We start from the raw sequence: 18,786 nt of genomic DNA, 5'->3' as shown, positions 1-18,786 counted from the left end.
AGCGTGTTGGTATGCGTGCGTGTATGCGTGTGTGTGTGTGTGTGTGTGTGTGAGAAGAGGTGGAAGGCCTCTTTTGAGCACGGCACGGGATGTCTGCAGATCCAAAAAACGCGAGCATTTATTTGCTTGCATGTCATGCACTGAAGGTTACATGTGGGGATCTTAACTCACAGCTTTAAAAACACCACCCTGTTTGTTTACACTCGTTCCTCAATGACATCACGTCCAGCATTTTTGGCCTATGGTCGCAGTTCTCACACAAGTCGACATACTTGTGTACTTACTAGTGTAAAATGTGAAATATTTTACCCGCTTTCCCTTGGGAAATGGATTTCAGAACAGGCAGCAGAATATCCCAGTCCTACTACAGCAGCAGCAGCAGCAGCAGCAGCAGCAGCAGTGGTGGTTCACTATGCCTCATAGCAGTTGGATTTGCTTTAGAACTTTGACCTAGCAGCTAAGCGTTGATTAAGTTCCTCTAAAGGCTATTAGGGAGTTTAGTTCCTGGTGGTGGAGCCAGCAGCCAGCTGACACATATCACCGCTACTGAGTTGAAGGAGCTGATTGGCCCAATAGGTGGTTGAGGCAGACCAGTCACGATGAGGATACCTCATTTAAAACTTCTCAACAAGTTTGTGGTTTGCTCACATGCAGTAGTAGCTTATGAAATACTGGCAGCAGCACAAGGTTATCAATGTTTTAGATTTCTGTCATCTTTTAAAGAACTAGACCATCTAACCCTTTTTTGCTGTTCTCATACTAAAGACATCAATCTTTAAAATGGGTCACGTTTTATATATAATTATCTGTTCTATCATTTCAATATTGAAGCTAGAACAGATGAACACTGTGCATTTGTTTGGGACTACTTACAGACAGTTTTGATATATTTGTAAGAATTACAGCAATGGGACAGTCTGAGCGTGTGAGCTAGAGCTGCCACAAAACATTATGTTTCTATTGGTTCATCTTTTCACTATTTTTCAGAAAACCAAATCAACCATTTCAATTAAGCTGTTTTTTCTGTTTTGAGCTGCATGACACTATTTTGTAGCTCCAAATACAAAAGTAAATGAAAAGCTCTTGCCTATTAATGAAATGACAACAGGTATGGTGGTTTTGTCTTTTCTGCTGGTGCATCTTCCAGAGTAGCTCCTGCACAGTGTACAAACTCTGTTTTTGTTCTGTGATATGTTCAGTGTCTTTGGTCATTGGAAAATTTGACATTGAACTGAGTTGAGCTCTGCTGCAGCTGCTATTTGATAAAACTGATGAATGACTTGTGCCAAAACCAACTTACACCGTGATGCAGAAAACTGATGCAGAGTTGAAACTTTCATTTAAATGAAATGAAGCCTTTTAGGAAAAAAAGAGTTAAAAAAACACATTGATGCTGACTCTCTGCAGCAGCTGTACTGTCATCAAGTCCAACACTGAGGCTCTCTGATGTGTAGTAATTTTTGGACAAAAACTGGATAATTGTTTTTATCTTTTATTCTTGTAAAGAACAAGTTCATGCAATATGTGCTGCAGAAGGCAAGACTTTAGGATTATAATTGTTCCAAATAGCCACACTCAAAGGCGGTGTAAAAAGGTGGCACTATGAGGTTCACATTTTCAAACTGAAAGACACACAGTGTTGTTATATCAGGAAGCTAAAACTCTGGCTCATTTCTCACCATCACACATCATCAGTTTTAGAAAATTACAAAAGTTGTCAAGTAGTTTCTGAGGAAGCAGAACTGTCACATCAGACACGAGGCATCCACTACACAAGCAACAGGATTGTTTTTGACAACAAGTTGACAAAAAAAAGTATAGAATATTATTTTGTGTACAGAAAGTCATGCCATAACAATTTAAATGGTTTGCCTCTCCAACAGTCTTTTTGTCTCTCCGGCTCTTCAGAGGTTGAGCCATTTGCACCGGTGCAGATGTCAGAAAAGATTCTGCTGCGCTTGTTGAAGCACCCAAACGTCATCCAGGAGCTGAAATACGACGAGAAGAACAAGCGAGCAGCAGAGCACTACCTCTTCCACAGGAACAAGCCCGTGGATTATTTCATCCTCATTCTGCAGGTGTGTGGACCCACTGAGGTGCAAAGTGAAGGATGCGTCATGAGTGTTCCTAAAAAAAGAACTGAAATTCGATGATTCATGGACCAGAATGGACCGACAGCATGAATCGATCAGTTTGTGTCACTTTTATTTCATTCAGGGCTATTATGAAGAAACTAATTACAGTATTTGTACCCAATTCTTCTAAAATAGGAATGCAGTATTTTTAAAAAAAAATCTTTTACAACTCGTGTCGTCACTGCAGCTGCACAAAGAACACCACACTACATAATCACACTAGAAACGACAAGCTATTGTTTTCCTTCGTCTTTCACTTTTCTCAGCACAGTCATCCATCTAACTGAGCTGTTCTGCAGGGGTTTGTTCCCACAGCGGCCGCTCAAGGTATGCATGGTATGACTGTACTGCAGGGCATTTCAGACTAAAACAAGCAATAATACTATAGATAAACAGTTCATTAGTAATAAAAATGTCTGACTTCAGAGATACAACATTTTAATGTACTACTGCAACATTCCACAGCATTTATAGAAACTGAGATAATTTAAAATGCCAGTCCCTAGATGGGCTTTTAAAATGCATGGAAATTGCAATAAAAGACAGACAGAACAACACAAATGCACAAAACTCAACAAGAAAGTACCGCAAACAACGGCTCAAACAATGCCGAATTTACAGTGACACAGAAAAGGTACCGTGAATCAAAATCAAACCGGATTATTCATGACAATAAATATATATTTTGTGTGAGTTTAAAATGATCCCACTCAGTTCTGAAGAACAGAAAAACAAAAACCTGTCAAAAATGAGAATGAATGAAACTACCAGATCCCTTAGCAGATTAGGAGCATCACAATGGTGTGATTTTACCAGCCGACCGTCTAAGTTTTTAATTTCAGGTTTATATGTCGTCATAAGAGAACTGATTGTTGTAGATGTTTAAAAGGGATTTTGACGAAACCCTGGAATGCAGGTAACTTTTTCCAGTATTAAAGTGTAAACAAACTAAATACATTCAAATTTGCTCATCATTTTAACATTTTTCCAAAATTGTAGACCGGAATCTGAAATATTTAATTCTGGAAACCACTCAATTCTTTGTCCACTAATCTTTATATTTGACTAATTAACCTCCAACAAGTTCTGCAGGAAAAGCAAACAGATAATTCTCTTAAATCCGGAGTGAAGGACTTTTACATATAAATGAACATCCGTTACATCCGAGCCCTTGCCAAACAAGTTCACACAATGCGGATTAAAATCTGCCAGTGCCTGGAAGATCTCTCTGTATTTTGGAGTATACAGGACTTTTTAAATGTGGTGTCTGTGGGAAACATTCCCACGCTGGCTCATTTTACATGAACCAGCGGTGATTGGTTTGCCACAACTGTAGATAAACGGAGTAGGCTACAGCTTCTAGGAATGCGGTGGAACTACCTAGGATGCGTCCAAAAAAATAATAATCTCTGATGTTTCAAATAGAAAAGAAACTTCACGTTTACAGTCTTAAAACGGAAGCGATGACACTGATTGTGTAATTACTTTGACGGCCAGAAGGGGGAGTCAAAAATTCTGCGCTGCACGTTTGGCATTAAATGTTAGACCACACAGCTGCAACTGCTGGGTAGAAACTGAGGAAAGTGTTCTAGTGGACACATGGAGTAATGTGCAAAAAACATTTAAAGCAAAGTGAGGATGATTTACAAAACAATTATGCCCCTAATAATTCTTGTCTATCAACTTGACGTGAAGTGCACAGAAACACAGGAAAACAAAAATCCAATAAATATGCAGGGTGAAGGTCAGTTGCTAAACAGCAGCAGTTCTTTAGGGATGCCTGTGCAGTGTTTTTTTGTTTTTTTTTACGGTGCTTTGCCGTGTCCTCTGTCCGTTCATGTAATCCCAGTCTGACTCCATGATGTCGAGGTCAGGGGTGGACCATCATTTGCAGGACTTCTTGTTCTTTTCGTGACTAAAGATAATTTTTTATGACTGCGGCTGTGTGTTTGAGGTTTTCGTCATGCGGTGCAATGAATTTGGAACAACTCTCTGATGGGACGTGAAATTGATGTAAAGGATTCAAATCTTATATTTGAACAGTGGTGCATATGAACGTATCATCTACATACTGCACATCTAAAATCTGCTTCAGAAATTAATCAATTACTGTGCATAGCAACTGAAAATAAATGGAGAACGATGTGGAATTTGTGTATTACCAATAATTTAATTTAACCTTTTAACCCTTGTGTCATCCTGCGGGCCAAAATTGACCCGTTTTAAAGTTTTAAAATGTGGGACAAAAATGTATTTTCACAGTGAAACTTCTGATGTCCACATTTTCAACATTATTGGAAATTTTTTTGGAAAATTTTGGAAAATTTTTGATTTTTTCTTTAAGAACATTCACCAAACAAAAAAAATCAACCAAAATCCAGCGAATTTCACTGGATTTTGGTTGATTTTTTTGTGAATGTTCTTAAAGAAAAAAATCAAAAGTTTTACTGATTTATATGTAATCATTTTAGATATTTTTAGGATTTTTTGGGAAGATTTTTACACATTTTTTGAAAATATTTACAAGAATTCTCTTGCCAAATTCGGGGGATTTTTTTTTTTTTTTTATAAAACTTTGAAGGGAAACTTTTAAGGAATTATTGGAATTTTCTTTCTGAAGGTTTTGTAAGTTTTCAGGAATTTCTGGGATTTTTTTTGCTGAATTTTTGGATTTTTTTTCAGACACAGAAACAATATTTTTTGGTGTCCGTAAATAACGACAACAGGAGGGTTAAACATCATCTCATTAAAATTATTATTAAAAGTCATCCACATATTTTGAAGTTTTGTTCCAATAAAATTGCCCTTCATGCCTTAAAATGACTTAGATGTACCTCTATACTACTGCTTTCTCAAAAATGTGCAGATCTGTGAATTCCCCACCTCTTTCTTCACTCTTCCCTCTCCACTCCCTGCGGCTGGAGCACACCGGCTCACCTACAACTCTGTTCGAACGCTGTTAAAGTACTCTGCACCACCCATATTTATTTTGGAGCAATGCAGAAATACATTTTCGAGTCAGAGACTCAATGTTGATATGACTGTTTCCTTAAGTTTGTTAATTTGTGTTTTTGAGACTGTCATGGGTACATTCTGGCATCGAGGCAGAGCTGCTCAGCCATGATGTTGACTGCTTATTTCACTCATGATAGGCATTGTAGCATATAAAAAACAGCGTATGATCATGCTAGCAAAACACTTGACTGTCACTGAAAAAAATCCAGAAAAACTTCTGTAACTAATAATTTAAGCTTTTCTGTTGGACAGAAACCAAAGATAATGAAAGTCATTATTTGATTCCATTAGGTTGATGCTACGGGTACGGACCCATACCCGTAGCATCTGTACTAGGCCACAGGCTACGGGTACGGGTCCGTATCTGTAGACACTACCTTTAAAAAAAGTAGTTCTGTTCTCTGCAAAGACTTCCACCTGGTTTGTTGGAGGACTCTTATTTTCACATTTACTGTATAATTAGTGCACAAAAAGCAAAGGTCCTGTAAATACTAAATGAAATATGCTGCACAGTGTGTATTTCCAAGTTTTCAAGTCAAATAAGTAAATTTCTTTGTACCGAAAAACATAAACATTTATATAACAGTTGTACATTCAAAAAGCAGATCCAATCAAGTGCTGCTGATGTGAGGAAGTTTGACTCCACAGTTTGAAAACAGCCCTGAATGTCTGCTGTCTTTATGATTTGCTCCCAAGTCCCAAAGAACTGTTCCTAAAGCGGAGCGAAAAGTCTTCTCTCTATGACGATACATAGAGCAAAGTTGTTTCTTTTTCCACATATATTCTCGACATGTATATTAACCTCAGATCAAATGAGGTCCAGCCTGGACAAGTGCAGGGTCACTGCCCTGGAGACCAGGCTTAGGAGCAGATTGGGAGCTATTAAACAGAGAACGGATTTTCTACAAGGAGTAAAAAGGAGAGGAAAGAGGGAGGGCGAGGTGGATTTGTTCTAAACTCACGGGCAGGATGAATAAATATATCTGAGCAGGAAAAGATTCAAAAGATTTTGAATACGGTGAAAGTGGAATTGCAAAGCTGTAGCGGAAATCCTAGATAGAAGGGCTGAAGGAAATATACTGTAATCGACACAATGACGCACCAACATTCACACACCCTTTCAGAGGACAGTAGAAATTATCTAAGTGTAATACTGAGTAAATGAATTGTAACTTTTGGTGTAACAAAGCTGTGAAGATATATATTTTCAATAATAATGTGTTGAACACTTTCTCTTGATCTCACAGGGGAAAGTGGAAGTGGAGGCAGGAAAAGAGGGGATGAAGTTTGAAGCGGGACCGTTCTCCTTCTATGGGATGATGGCACTGACAGCCTCGCCAGGTGAGATCTCTTGTCTAAACTTGAATGATTAGTCACATTTTTTTTTAATCATTTCAACATGGGTAAAATGAGCACATAGTTAATGGTTATTATGTTAAAATGCCCCTTTGTGTGTATCCTTCACACTGAGATCTGCTGTATATTATTGTGAATAATAATAACATGCAGGACTGGATATCAAACATTAAAACTTTGTCTAGTATTAGTCAAAATATGTTCGAAACAGCTTTTTAAAGCCTAAACTGGGAGCTTGCTTAGTTTTTGTTCTCTTTTCTTTTTACTTTGACTTGCTTAGATGATGTCTGATTGAAATTATGCCAACATCATACATTCCTTCTTGTAATTAGAGCATAAAAGATAATGTAGCCACCAGGCGTAAACTAACCGTGACGTCACTCGTTGGTTTCAACGCCGAGAAAATGAAGCCCGGATTTTGCTACTTCCTGGTCGCCATTTTGGATTTTTTTTGGAGCCAGTGACGTAAAAAGCGTCATCAAACAGGCTGGACCAGAGAGCAACTCGGGGCAGGACCAGTCAGTGGGACTGTCAATCAAGTATAGCCACGCCCCCTGGCTCCGCCAACTTTAACGATTTATTTAAAATTCAGTATTGATTTATTTTAAGATCGGCCACCTGATCTCTCATTTTGACCATGAAAACTAACGGGGAAAAAAAATCCTGAGCTGTAGAAAATCAGTCTATCAAATTTTATTTTTTCCAAAAATGAATTGGGGTCTATGGAGAAAAAGCTTTTTGGAGCCAACCCTAGCGGACGGCGTGATATTGCAAGTTTTTGACACTTCCGGGTTGGCTTCATTTTTGGAGCCAGATGCTACGTCCATCTTTATATACAGTCTATGGTAGCCACTGAAAAGTAAAGCTCCATAAACCTGCATTGTTTCTGACAGCCAGCAGGGGGCGACTTGTCTAGTTGCAAAAGAAGTTCAACTGCTATGAGAAAATCTCCCTGCTTCTGTCTTGAAATGTAACCTCAGTAAACATTTTTCCAGGAAGTTTATGGTCTCAGTTGCTAGTTTCAAGACTTTGTGAATGCAATGCAATGTTCATTCAGTACATTATGGTCCAATTTAGAATGAAACAGACAGATAATGACCTCTCACTTAAAAGGTCCGATTTCAAAAGACCAAGTATCTCGGGGGGAACGATTGGCTCAACCCATGTAAAAACAAAAAAACCTAATTATAATTTAATCAATGAATAGAGTGGAGCTGAACAGGATTGAGCAAAAACGTTAATCCATTACAAGGAATGGATAAGCAGTGGAAACAGATGGGCAAAAGGAATGCATAGATGATTAAAACAGATAAATAATGGTGAAAAAGAGAATAAATGGTTTATATAGCTACCAAAAAGTCTGACTAATGGTTGAAACGTTTAGCTAATAGTACAGATAAACAGATGAAATGTGACCTAAAAGCAATGAACGGCTGAACACGATTAGCTACAAATATGGCTAGTAGTAAAAACTGTCAGCTGCGAGTATGAATTAAGTTAAAACCTGAAACTAATGGGTAGACGTTAAAATACGCAATAGAACCGTAGTTACTGTACACATTGTGGTGATTTTAATGTTGCAGTTTTACCAGACTAATTTATGTTACCTTAAAAGATATGCATTATTATTTTAGGGCTTGGCACAGCTGAGCTTATTATATAATTAATGGTTTTGTTATTAATTGGAGCACTATACTGTACATATTTATACATGTAACATTTAAGAAGGTTATTTTCCAATCCCTTGTCTGAGAGTAATTTTGGTTCCTGGGTGCCGTTGTTTCTGGTGGGACAAATGTGAATGTAACAATGTCCAAAGAACATGTGCTGCAGAGATTAAGGTGGAGTTCTTGTTGTCCTGCTGTGTTGATTAAAGTCCATTATTCAGACTGTAGTCACCTACCACCCAGAGAGACCGAGGAACCCACCAGAGTACCAGAGTTACATTAGCTGAAACTAAGGACCAAACTGACCTAAACATTGACCTATCAACTGCATGAAATAATATTTTAACAGCATCCATCTACGCTTAAGTAAATGTTAAATAAAATCCTATTTAAAACAGGTTCAAATTAACACATTTCAACATGAGAGGTGGTGTTGCTGAAGAGGTTTTGAGTCCGTCTGATTCAGAGATTAAAAGGGTTGGGAGATGCTGATTCAGGCAGTATTTAACTTCTGAAAAATGTCTCTTAATAACACTTTTATATAGTTTGAAAAGGTAAGCAATGAAGGGTATTGTTTTTGAGCCAGGAGCAAAATTCCAGCCATTTCCCAGTCTTGCTCACAAACGTTCCTGCTGCACTTACAGTAAAGAGTCGACATAGCATCATGAGCAGACATCAGGAGAACGCGTCACCCAGTGATTCACTCATTCAGTTCATTCATAAACTACTCTCCTGTTTCTCAGCTGTTGTGACTCATTTGGGCGGTGGGATCTGAGAGACACCTACTGGTGAAGTAGCAGAATGAACCTCCTGATGTGTTTGTGAAGTTTCTCAGCAGTTACAACTCAGAAATCACATCAAAGAGTTGGTGATTAGACATGATGGTGTGTCATCTTCAGCTGCTTTCTAGCAAGTGATTGCTTTGAAACTTGGCCTCTAAACGACACCAATGTGTTATTTGTATGTATGCAATGATTATTTCTCGACTTTAACAGACTCTCTCTTTTCTTTCCTGCTTCTTTTGTCCTTCTCTTGTATCTTCTGTCTCTTTCTCCCAAGTGCCTCTGTCCCTGTCTCGTACATTTGCTGTCAGTAGGGCTGAATCATTAGCAGGATCTCCAGGTACAGTGGTCATTTCTGTTTATACATGCATCCAATCTGTCGTTGCTATGTGACCGTTTTGTTGAAATTATTATGCAGTTTATCCTACTGTGTGTACGTACACAAGTGTGTTTCAGCGTGTTAATCCTCATAGTCTGCCTGCGTGAGTACTTCTGTGTCAACAGGTCCATGTCTGTGGAAGTCTGTTTGTCCCTGAATGCAACATGTACTGTAAACTTCTGTGTGTGTAAGTGAAAGACAAAGAGCGAAAGAGGAAAACAGATTCAGACTGAGACTTAACGCTCTCATCCCCTGAGCCATTAGTCAAGTGGCTGAATGGTGTTGGAGACTGGAGGCCCCAGTGCAGAACCAGGCTCCGCCCCGCTCGCCCCTAACCTTTAACCCGCCGACTACATAAACAAGACCTACAGCTACAGCCCCCTGCCGGACACCACTGAGCGCACATACAAAGACACACACGTATATGTTCACATGCACAGGCCCATGTACTCAGACTGCAAACGCTTTGCACAGAACTGCAAACCAAAAGTATAATACACTTTCTTTCTGTCTTTAGCAGTGACCTGCAGTGCACCTCTTTGTGTGTTTTTTGTCGCACAGTTCGGTGCCATGTGCGCACCTTTGACTGTGTGTATGTGTGCACATAAATGCACTAAGTGTGTTTTCTTGACACAACACATTGCCTTTTTTGTATTGACCTGGCCCCTGTGGCCCCTAGAAAGTGGAGTACTAATCCACAAGAGTTCACATGCCAGGTCTTTGGCCCACTGTGTTCCGTCTGCCCACATACACACACACTCACACACACAGTCGCACAAACACACACACACATACACACTCGTCCACAAACACACACATACACACACACACACACACACACTGTCGCACAAACACCCACGTACACACTCGTCCACAAACACACACGCTGTTAGTGCGTCTCGCTCTCTCTCTCTCACACACACAGACACATATTCCAACATGGGATTACATACATTCCAGTCAGCGTAGTAGCATTAGCGTTGGCCAAGCCGTTTCCACTTTGTTGTGTGTGATTTTCACTAGGCTTCTTTAAGAAGTGGAAAACATAATCTGGCTTTAATTAAAAGTTACACACAAAAAACTCAGAGCAAGTCTTCAGTGTGGCAGCACATAGAAGGAAGCAGCATCACTGGAGACCACCGACTCATTACATGCCGTATGAAACGCCCCTCACTAGAAGCTTTACATAGAAATTAGATTTCCATACATCACAGCAAGCATCTGTGCAAATATCCAACACTTGACCTGGAAAAATGTCACCAGTACAGAGGATCTTAGCTGCTGAGCAGCTCAACTAGTTATTAACGAGTTATTGTCCAAACATTGCAAACTTGAAAAATATTTACTGTACCTAAAAAAAGTAGCAGTGAGGTTTGGGCTCTGACTCAGCCACTCCAGATCCTTTGCCTTACTGTCCTTAAACTATTTCTGTGTAGCTTTGACTTCATGTTCGGGTCATTATCTTGCTGGAAAACAAATCTTTTCCCAAGTTGCAGTTCTCTTGCAGGTTGTGCTCCAGGGGTGTCCTATACTTTGTTGCAATCATTAGAGCCTCTAGCTTTGCAAGCCTTCTAAGGCCTTCTGCTGAGCTTCTCCACATCATGATGCTGCCACCACCATGCTTTACAGTGGGCTTGGTGTGTTTGTGATGATGTGAAGTATTTATTTTGTTCTTGCATAAGCATACTCTTTTTGAACTCCTCCACCTGTGTTTCTACGAAGTGTGACGTAATAAATCTGTGACATTTGTACCTCATTCGAGTATTTACAGTAAATAGGAAGAATTGGAAACCAACTCAACAAGTCTAAAGCTTCTCAGATTATACATTTAATCCCCTTGCAAGAGTCCCTAACTGGCTTCACATCTCCATTCACTTATGTTGCATCTCAACACATTTCCCACCTTTTTCTCTCAGTCCTCCCTTGTAGAAATAATGTGTGACAGATTTCACACCACAGAGGTTAGAACTGTAGACTCATTGCCCACACTTGCCTGGATGTTAAACATCTTGTCCCGCTCTCTCTCCTCTTTACAGAGAATAAATCTCCTCCGCGGCCATTTGGACTGAACCACTCAGACTCTCTGAACAGGAGTGATCGTATAGACGCCATCACCCCGACTCTGGGCAGCAGCAACAACCAGCTCAACTCCTTCCTGCATATCTACGTGCCTGATTACTCCGTCAGAGCACGCTCAGACCTGCAGTATATAAAGGTGAGAAAACACACAGGTGAGCAGAAAATAGGCTCGTGTGTATTCATATGCTTGAATGTTGTATGTTGTATTCTACACCACTCAGTATTTTTATATTAGAAGACCACAATGTGAAACATAGAGCTTGTTGAGGTAAAGTATTATCACCTGATGCTACAGTTCATTTCAGGTCTACAGACTGTTTAAGACTCTTTTAGCTCATTGTTTATATTTGTTTAATGTTCTGGTTCACTCTTATGAGCAGCACAAACTATGCTTCACGCAGCAAATGAAATCTATCTAGCATTTAGTTGGTGATGCAGAAAATGCATAAATATGTTTCCATGCTTGGTTCTGATTTGCTGCCAAGTCTGTTTTCCACTGCTGGTAGTGCAGCTAATAAAACACTTGGATATTTTAAAAGTGCTTCATGTATGAGTATTTATCACTGAGAACGTTCAGTCAACAGATTTTAATTTGACCTTATTTAGCTAAAAATGTAAGTGATTTCACGTATTCTGCCTCCTGCATTACAGGTCAGTGTCAGTCCTGCATACATTTCTTGAATATCATGTTTAAATGAATGAAGTTCAGAGTTTAAGAGCTTTAAAAGGCATGTTAGAAATACAGTAAGTTGCTGCATTGACACGTAAAATAAATAGGCAATGTAGGTGACAGGTGATCTATTTTCTGCGTCAAATGACACGTCAGATGCCACCACAGAGTTCGGTGAAGAAAATCTGGTTAATCAAAGAAAGCTATTAACCACTGTCATGATGCTAATCATCTCTAAATGGAGTTTTAGGTTTTTTTCAAACCAGCTATTGCAAAGAAAGCCCCCAGTCAGTCAGTCAGGCTCTGTCCAAAAACAAACTCCTCTGTATCCTGTATGCAGTAGTAAACAGTATTAACCATTTGTCAGGTCACCAAAAACACAAAATGTGAAAATTAGCATAGAGCCGTTTTGTCAGTTTTATGTCTTTTTTCACTGAGTAACCTCACTGTACTGTTTGTGTGACAACCTGTTCATGAGCCTTAAGTTGACTACAAATCAGTGTGTTTTATTTTGGTGAACCTTTTATATTAAAAATACCAGGGCAGAAACTGATCTTCCAGAATCAGTCAGTCCTTTTCACTGTCCAATTAATCACTTTGTAATTTTATTATCCTTTATTAGGATGTTTTATTACACATTTTTATTGTCCCAGATATTAAATTGATATAAAACATCATAAAGTGATTAGAAACGGTCCATTAGGTGATTGCTTCATGATCATTTGAAAGGCTGCCTCGCCATGTTTGACATGTAATGCTGAAAAAATTAAAATGACTGCTTGTCCTTTCTGTGGACACTGAAACAGGTAATGGATGGCTAACAACACTTGACTAAGGGCTGCTAAAAGCATCATTCTGATTTTTACTGTTTTACCCTTATACAGCTATGTGCAGTCAAAAAGTCAGTACTTGGCAAATATTTAATAAAACGAGTGTACTTTGTGGCATATCCATGTACCAAACGCGCAGTTCCAGTCCAACTAGCTGGTGCAGTTAATCAAACAACCAATTGTTATGACATTTGATCTGACGCCACCTCCACCGTTTCCTAGGTAACGCGCCAGCAGTACCAGAACGCTGTGATGGCGTCGCGGATGGACAAGACTCCCCAGTCGACAGACAGCGAGTTCACCAAGATTGAGCTCACGCTGACAGAGCTCCACGACGGCGTGGAGACCCCGGTGGTGGTCACGAGCACGGCCAGCACCACGAGCACGGCCCCCACTGTGGCTATCGCGGTGGCCAACGAGACGTCCCACTTGCTCAACCAGCAGCAGAACTGTGTGGGCCTGAGCAGGAGCAACCACAGCACCCACAACGAGGGACCCATCTAGCCCCCGCCGCGCCCGGTGGAGACCCAGACCCTCCACCCTGTCTCGCACACGGAGCGGCAGCATAGATGGAGATGAGGGAAAGTGGGGAGGCGGAGGCGGGTGGAGTGAGGGTCCTGCTCCAACCAGTAGCCCCCAGTCAGTCAGTCAGTCAGTGAGACCCTTTCACAGAGGGGGTCAGCGGGGGAAAACGGGTGCTGCGTCACCCTGAACACCCCCCACCTGAACGCTGTCAGAATCCCTGCTGTACTACACCCTCTGACGGAGGGTGCACTTGGACAGAACCTGTGACTGAGCTTCTATTTTTCGGGACAATCTGACACTTTCATAGCGGTGACTTGGACTAGAGGACGACAGAGTGCACACACAGACACACCACATAACACAACACTCGCTGTACTTTCTCCTCAGGCCAAAGACTTTGGTCCCCCCTCCTCTCTTTTTTTACACTGTCTTTGCACACAAACATACTCCAATTCACAAACACAGAAATAAACGCAACTCCCCGAACCGGCTCATCGATCAGGGAGGCTCAGTCGACTGTTGATTCCATCAGCAAGGACTCAAACCCAAACAGGCAGAGAGCAACGGTTGGTCTAAGACTGCACCAAAAACCGCTTTGAAAGAAACCGTTAAAAAAACCACGAACCAAGAATGTTTTCCTGTATTTATTTATTTTATAATATTGTATGTATATATGTATGTGTGGGGACATGATATGACACAGACTGACAGACGAGCATGCATGAGTGTCATATCAAAAAGAGACATGCTACATATATGGGGATGAACATCCATTCATGTATATGAGGAGGTGAGGGTCTTTTACAGATACAGTATGTATATTACAGATCTTGTTATTTTTACTATTATCTTAAATCAGGCTTATGGTACACTATCTTTTTCACCTTTAAAAAAAAATCACACTATTGCCTTTAAGAGAAATCATATAATTAATTATTTTAACAAAGTGCAATGAACGGAAATTTATTTAAGAGATGATTATGAATAAAAAGAAATTCACTGTATTATAAATTGACAGATATATTTGTATGTATGTACTGTATGTATATGTATATTTGTTTTTGAGAAATGCTAAACTGCAGCCATCCGCAAGCAAAACTGTCCTTAGTCAGTCTCGCCTTCTCCTCTCGTCTCTTTCATGTTTTTGCATCTTTTGACCTCAAACGCGTCTTCTAGTTGTTCATACGGGAGTCATTAAGCCTTAACTTGTCACCACAGTGTAGTTCAGGGGGATGGGGGCGGTAGGGGAGGCGGGGTTTAGCCAGGCGGCGGTGGAAGGGGCGGGGGTGGGTGGGCTTGAACACGGCATCTATGCATGTTGGAGGTTATGTGTCTTTTATTTTTGTCAATTTTACGCATAATCAAACTTGATAATTGCACAGTATTAATGACCTCATCTAACATGTTGAGCATCATCAACGTCACAAAAAGCAACCTCGACATTAAACGTGTCCATGAATGATACACAGCTATGTTTTTTTTTTCTCTCCACTGTTTATGTTTGTGAATGTTTTTTTCTTTTCCTGCATGTGTGCTACTTGCATGTCTGTAGAACGTAGCCTGATCATTCTGCTCATGAAGGATGTGGTTTTTTTTGGACAGCAGTGAATATGAAAGAGGCTGTACTCCTTTTGGCTATTGTAGATGATAACCTATGCTTTAAATTTTTTTGACTTAATTCAGATCAGAGTCTAAAATATTCTTCTTCAGTGGTGGCTGCTATTAAAGAGAGATATTTATATTGTTTTCCTTCTATCACAGACAACATGTAGCCATTTGTGTTTATTTTACAATTTCAAGAGCACACATTTAAAGGTATACTTTGCAGGAATCATCAGCGCTGTTAGTGAACACTGCCTAAATGTTGCAGGAATAGGCTGAATATAAAGATGGACAAGCCCTCCATGATGTCATCTGTAGGTTTCCTTTGAAGCTCAGTGCCATTTTGGCAGTGCCTGACTCCTGGCTGATCTAAAAATGAACAAACGGTGGCGCATGAGTGGAGCTGAGGTGCATGACAAGCCGTTTTAACACTTAAAAGCTGAAGTTTACTGAGTGAAATTAACATTATAGACATCAACAAGGATTTTGAGTAGCTTTAATTACGCTGGGACTAATCGGGATTTTTATCTACGATATCTGTAACGTCATTATGAATAGTCAAAATGCCAGGTATCTGTAATTCAGTTTTGTTTTGTCTGTAATTCAGTCAAAATAACAGTTTAAGATATTTGAAATGTCATCATGATGCTGCTCACATGAGGCTTCACATTAGATATTGCCCATCATTGCTGTGGTGAAGAAGATCGTTAGTGAATGAAGTAGGAAGAGCTCATCGACAAGGAGTTTCTGAATAGAAAGAGCTTTGTTAGAGATTCATGGTCAAAATTAACTACAAGGCTGCTCTGACCTGGCAGTAAAACGGCTTGTTATATGCTGGTGATGGTTGTGGTGCTGTAGTGTGTTTGAAAAGCAAACGACTTAGGCTGCTTCTGCCGTAGTTTCTGACGTGACAGCTGAGGCATCATTTCACCTTTTCAAAACTGTAATTCAAGATATCAGTAATTACATTTGGACTAGTCAGAATTCTAGTTCAAGATACCTAAAGCGTTAATCTAAGTTGTTCAAACTTAATAGGAGATATCTAAAAAAAACAAAAGAGGAGGTAGATATGAGATGTTAGGGGAAATTAATTATGACTATTCAGAATTAAACTGTAGATACCTGAAACTAGAATTAATACGAGCCATAATTCATTTGCAGAAATCTGTAATGAAAAACCCAATTCAAATGAACGGTGAAAGTGATGTCATTTGGAACTACGAGCAATCAGGATGTAGATTTTTGAAATGACAGTTTTGGATAGGAAGAATGGTATTGGGAATAGCTGAAATGTTCTTTTTGACCAGGAAGAACTGCATTATGAATACGTGCAATAGATTTTTTTCTTTTTTTAAAAAGGCCTGCCGTTGAGGTGGGACATACAGGGCTAAGGAGTGTCTTGTGATCCACCCACTTTTCACTCAAAGCAGCAGTGCCATTGATTGCAGTGTGGAGGCAATATTTTGCAGAATAAAATACACAGAGAAAGCAGAGTCTCTTCTGCAGATAAATATACAGTCATACCATCCAGGTGAATCACTAATAATAATTAATAGAGGGATTGCCTTCATATGACTTTATTATTATTCATTTTAGAATATCCTGCATGGTATACCTTTAAAGAACAGCTTTGTGGAATACTTTTGAGCTAGATTTATACCACTCTCATGTCTGCTACAGCCCCACCATCAAATCCAGAAGAAAAAGGCTTATTAATTACTCCAGAACATAGTTCCCTAAAAAAAAAAATCACAACTTGTCTTTTTCTACTCATAAATTAATATGCATTCGCCTTCATGCTGAGCAAATCCATTGTCTTCATATTGAGACATGAGAGTGGCATCCATCCCTCTGGGTTTATCCATCTCCTGAAACACTTTCTTTTTTGTCTTGGCCTGACTATTTTACCTCATAAAGACAGGAATGAGTTGTAAGATGCTGGAAATTCTTCCTAAAGCTACACAAGTCTTAGAGTAGAATACATCTGCCTGCTTCATATCTGTAGAGGTTGTACATTTTAATTTGTAAAATTATTTGAATGTCATTTCCCGGCCTGTGCATTAACATATGTACTGTATGCTGGCAGGTTATTTGCCGCTTTACAGGCAGCATAAGTGTCCTAAAGCTGAATCTGTCTTTTAACCCTCAGTTACAGACTGCTACCACTGGTGGTCGCTGTTTCCTCGTGTTTTCACTGTTTGAGTGCGTGTTAGTGTGTAAGCCTGCACACATGGACAAACAGCTCCTCCATCTGTTCAGTCATGAGGGGCGTCCCCGTTGTATAACCACACATAGAGTATGTCTGCATTGTTTGCAGCTGCCCTTCACTGTTGTTTATTGTTTACTTGAAAGTGCTCCTATGCAGCAGGCCCCGCTCTGCTCTGCAGGGACAATCACTCCAGAGAGAAAAGCAAAGATTCACACTGTAAGATTGTGACATTCAAAGTCTGCTTTACAAGCCTGCAGATCTCAGTGCCTGATGAGGGAAGGAGAAAAACTGAAGCAGACAACAGGAAACACTGGGGCTAGCATCAGCTGTGACGACATCATTTTATTATTCTGTGATACAGAAAACACACACACACACATATTGTCTTCTTTCCTACGTCCTCCGTCATCCTTTGATCACGTGAATGCTTTGCAGGCCTGTGTTGAACTGGTCTGTTTTTCATCCCAATGCTGCTACTGAACCAGTGTGCTGTCCATAATGCTTCTTCCACCTGAATACAACATTCCCATTGCCTCCTGCAGCTGGTGGTTTAATAAAAAAGTGAATGATTAACAGACAAGACAGATGGTGGCTCCGTGTAATTAATGTAAAGCTCTGCTGCTTCTTTAACCTTTATTGTCAGCTCTCCGATAGATTCATAACTTTACAAGAAATTACACGGTTTCCAGAATTACGAGTTCCATTCCATTCACAAATTTAAAGGTGGGTACAGAAACAACAACAACAACAAAACCCACTATTTCAGTTATTGCTACGGCTGTATTTGATCTGATGTCAGATAAGAAAAGATTATTCTTTGTGACTATGGTGAGTTTTGGACATTAGTAGAAAAAGAAATATACATAAGTACGCTTGGCAGGTTCTGATCTTTCTATAAAATACAATATTGCACAGGATTGTGCTTTACTTTCTGCTGCTTCATTCTAGCAGCTACTCTTACTCGCACTAGCCCCAACAGCCATAAGTCGTAGCTTTTCAGCTATTTTATCATAGCTTTGCTTGAATGATCCCCATTGAGGAAAATCTAATTTTTTTACATTGTTGATATATTCATATTATCATTTTTTGGTTTGTTTTATACTCAAAGACAGATCATGTCCAAAACACCAGCCAGAACCATGGCTGTGCAATTACACTTTTAAGCTCCAATGTTCTGACGAGTGTCTTAAAAACGCGGATTCAGATTTCTGGGGTTTCCTCTTTCACAAATCTAAGCAACCAATTCTGTCAGCTTGCAGGGTGGGGCTTTCTTTGTCATTATTATTTTACAGAATTGGTTGCTGGTGCAAACATGTGTGTCTGAATTCCTCCAATATTCCAACTTGCCCCTTTGTAGCAGCAGAGTGGTGACCATTTCTGTGGAGCTGTGGCTGTTTTAAGTCATTGTATCACTAGAAAACAAAATCTTGTTCAAAGTCACAGTTTGAGGAGAAGTCACAGGCTGGGAACCAGGATTTGCCAGTATGCGACTGCATTCATTTTACCCTCTACCTTTACAAGCCCTCCAGGGCCCGAT

The 18,786-nt window shown here is 39.8% G+C and overlaps 1 protein-coding gene across 1 annotated transcript in view; it reads left to right on the top strand.

Annotated features, from left to right (window-relative positions):
• Positions 1–14,555, top strand: part of cnnm2b (cyclin and CBS domain divalent metal cation transport mediator 2b) — a 50,848-nt gene extending 36,293 nt beyond the window's left edge. Inside the window, exons 4-8 of the mRNA XM_022205833.2 lie at positions 1,909–2,078; positions 6,398–6,491; positions 9,233–9,295; positions 11,371–11,549; positions 13,136–14,555. Coding sequence (XP_022061525.2) covers positions 1,909–2,078; positions 6,398–6,491; positions 9,233–9,295; positions 11,371–11,549; positions 13,136–13,417 — 788 coding nt within the window. The 3' untranslated portion in view covers positions 13,418–14,555. The remainder of the gene's footprint in view (positions 1–1,908; positions 2,079–6,397; positions 6,492–9,232; positions 9,296–11,370; positions 11,550–13,135) is intronic.
• The last annotated feature ends 4,231 nt before the right edge of the window (positions 14,556–18,786 follow it).

This window comes from Acanthochromis polyacanthus, chromosome 3, assembly GCF_021347895.1.
Source record: "Acanthochromis polyacanthus isolate Apoly-LR-REF ecotype Palm Island chromosome 3, KAUST_Apoly_ChrSc, whole genome shotgun sequence".
NCBI classification, from domain to species: Eukaryota; Metazoa; Chordata; class Actinopteri; family Pomacentridae; genus Acanthochromis; species Acanthochromis polyacanthus.
Note: the sequence above shows the minus strand (reverse complement) of the source record. Positions and strands in the feature narration are given on the sequence as shown.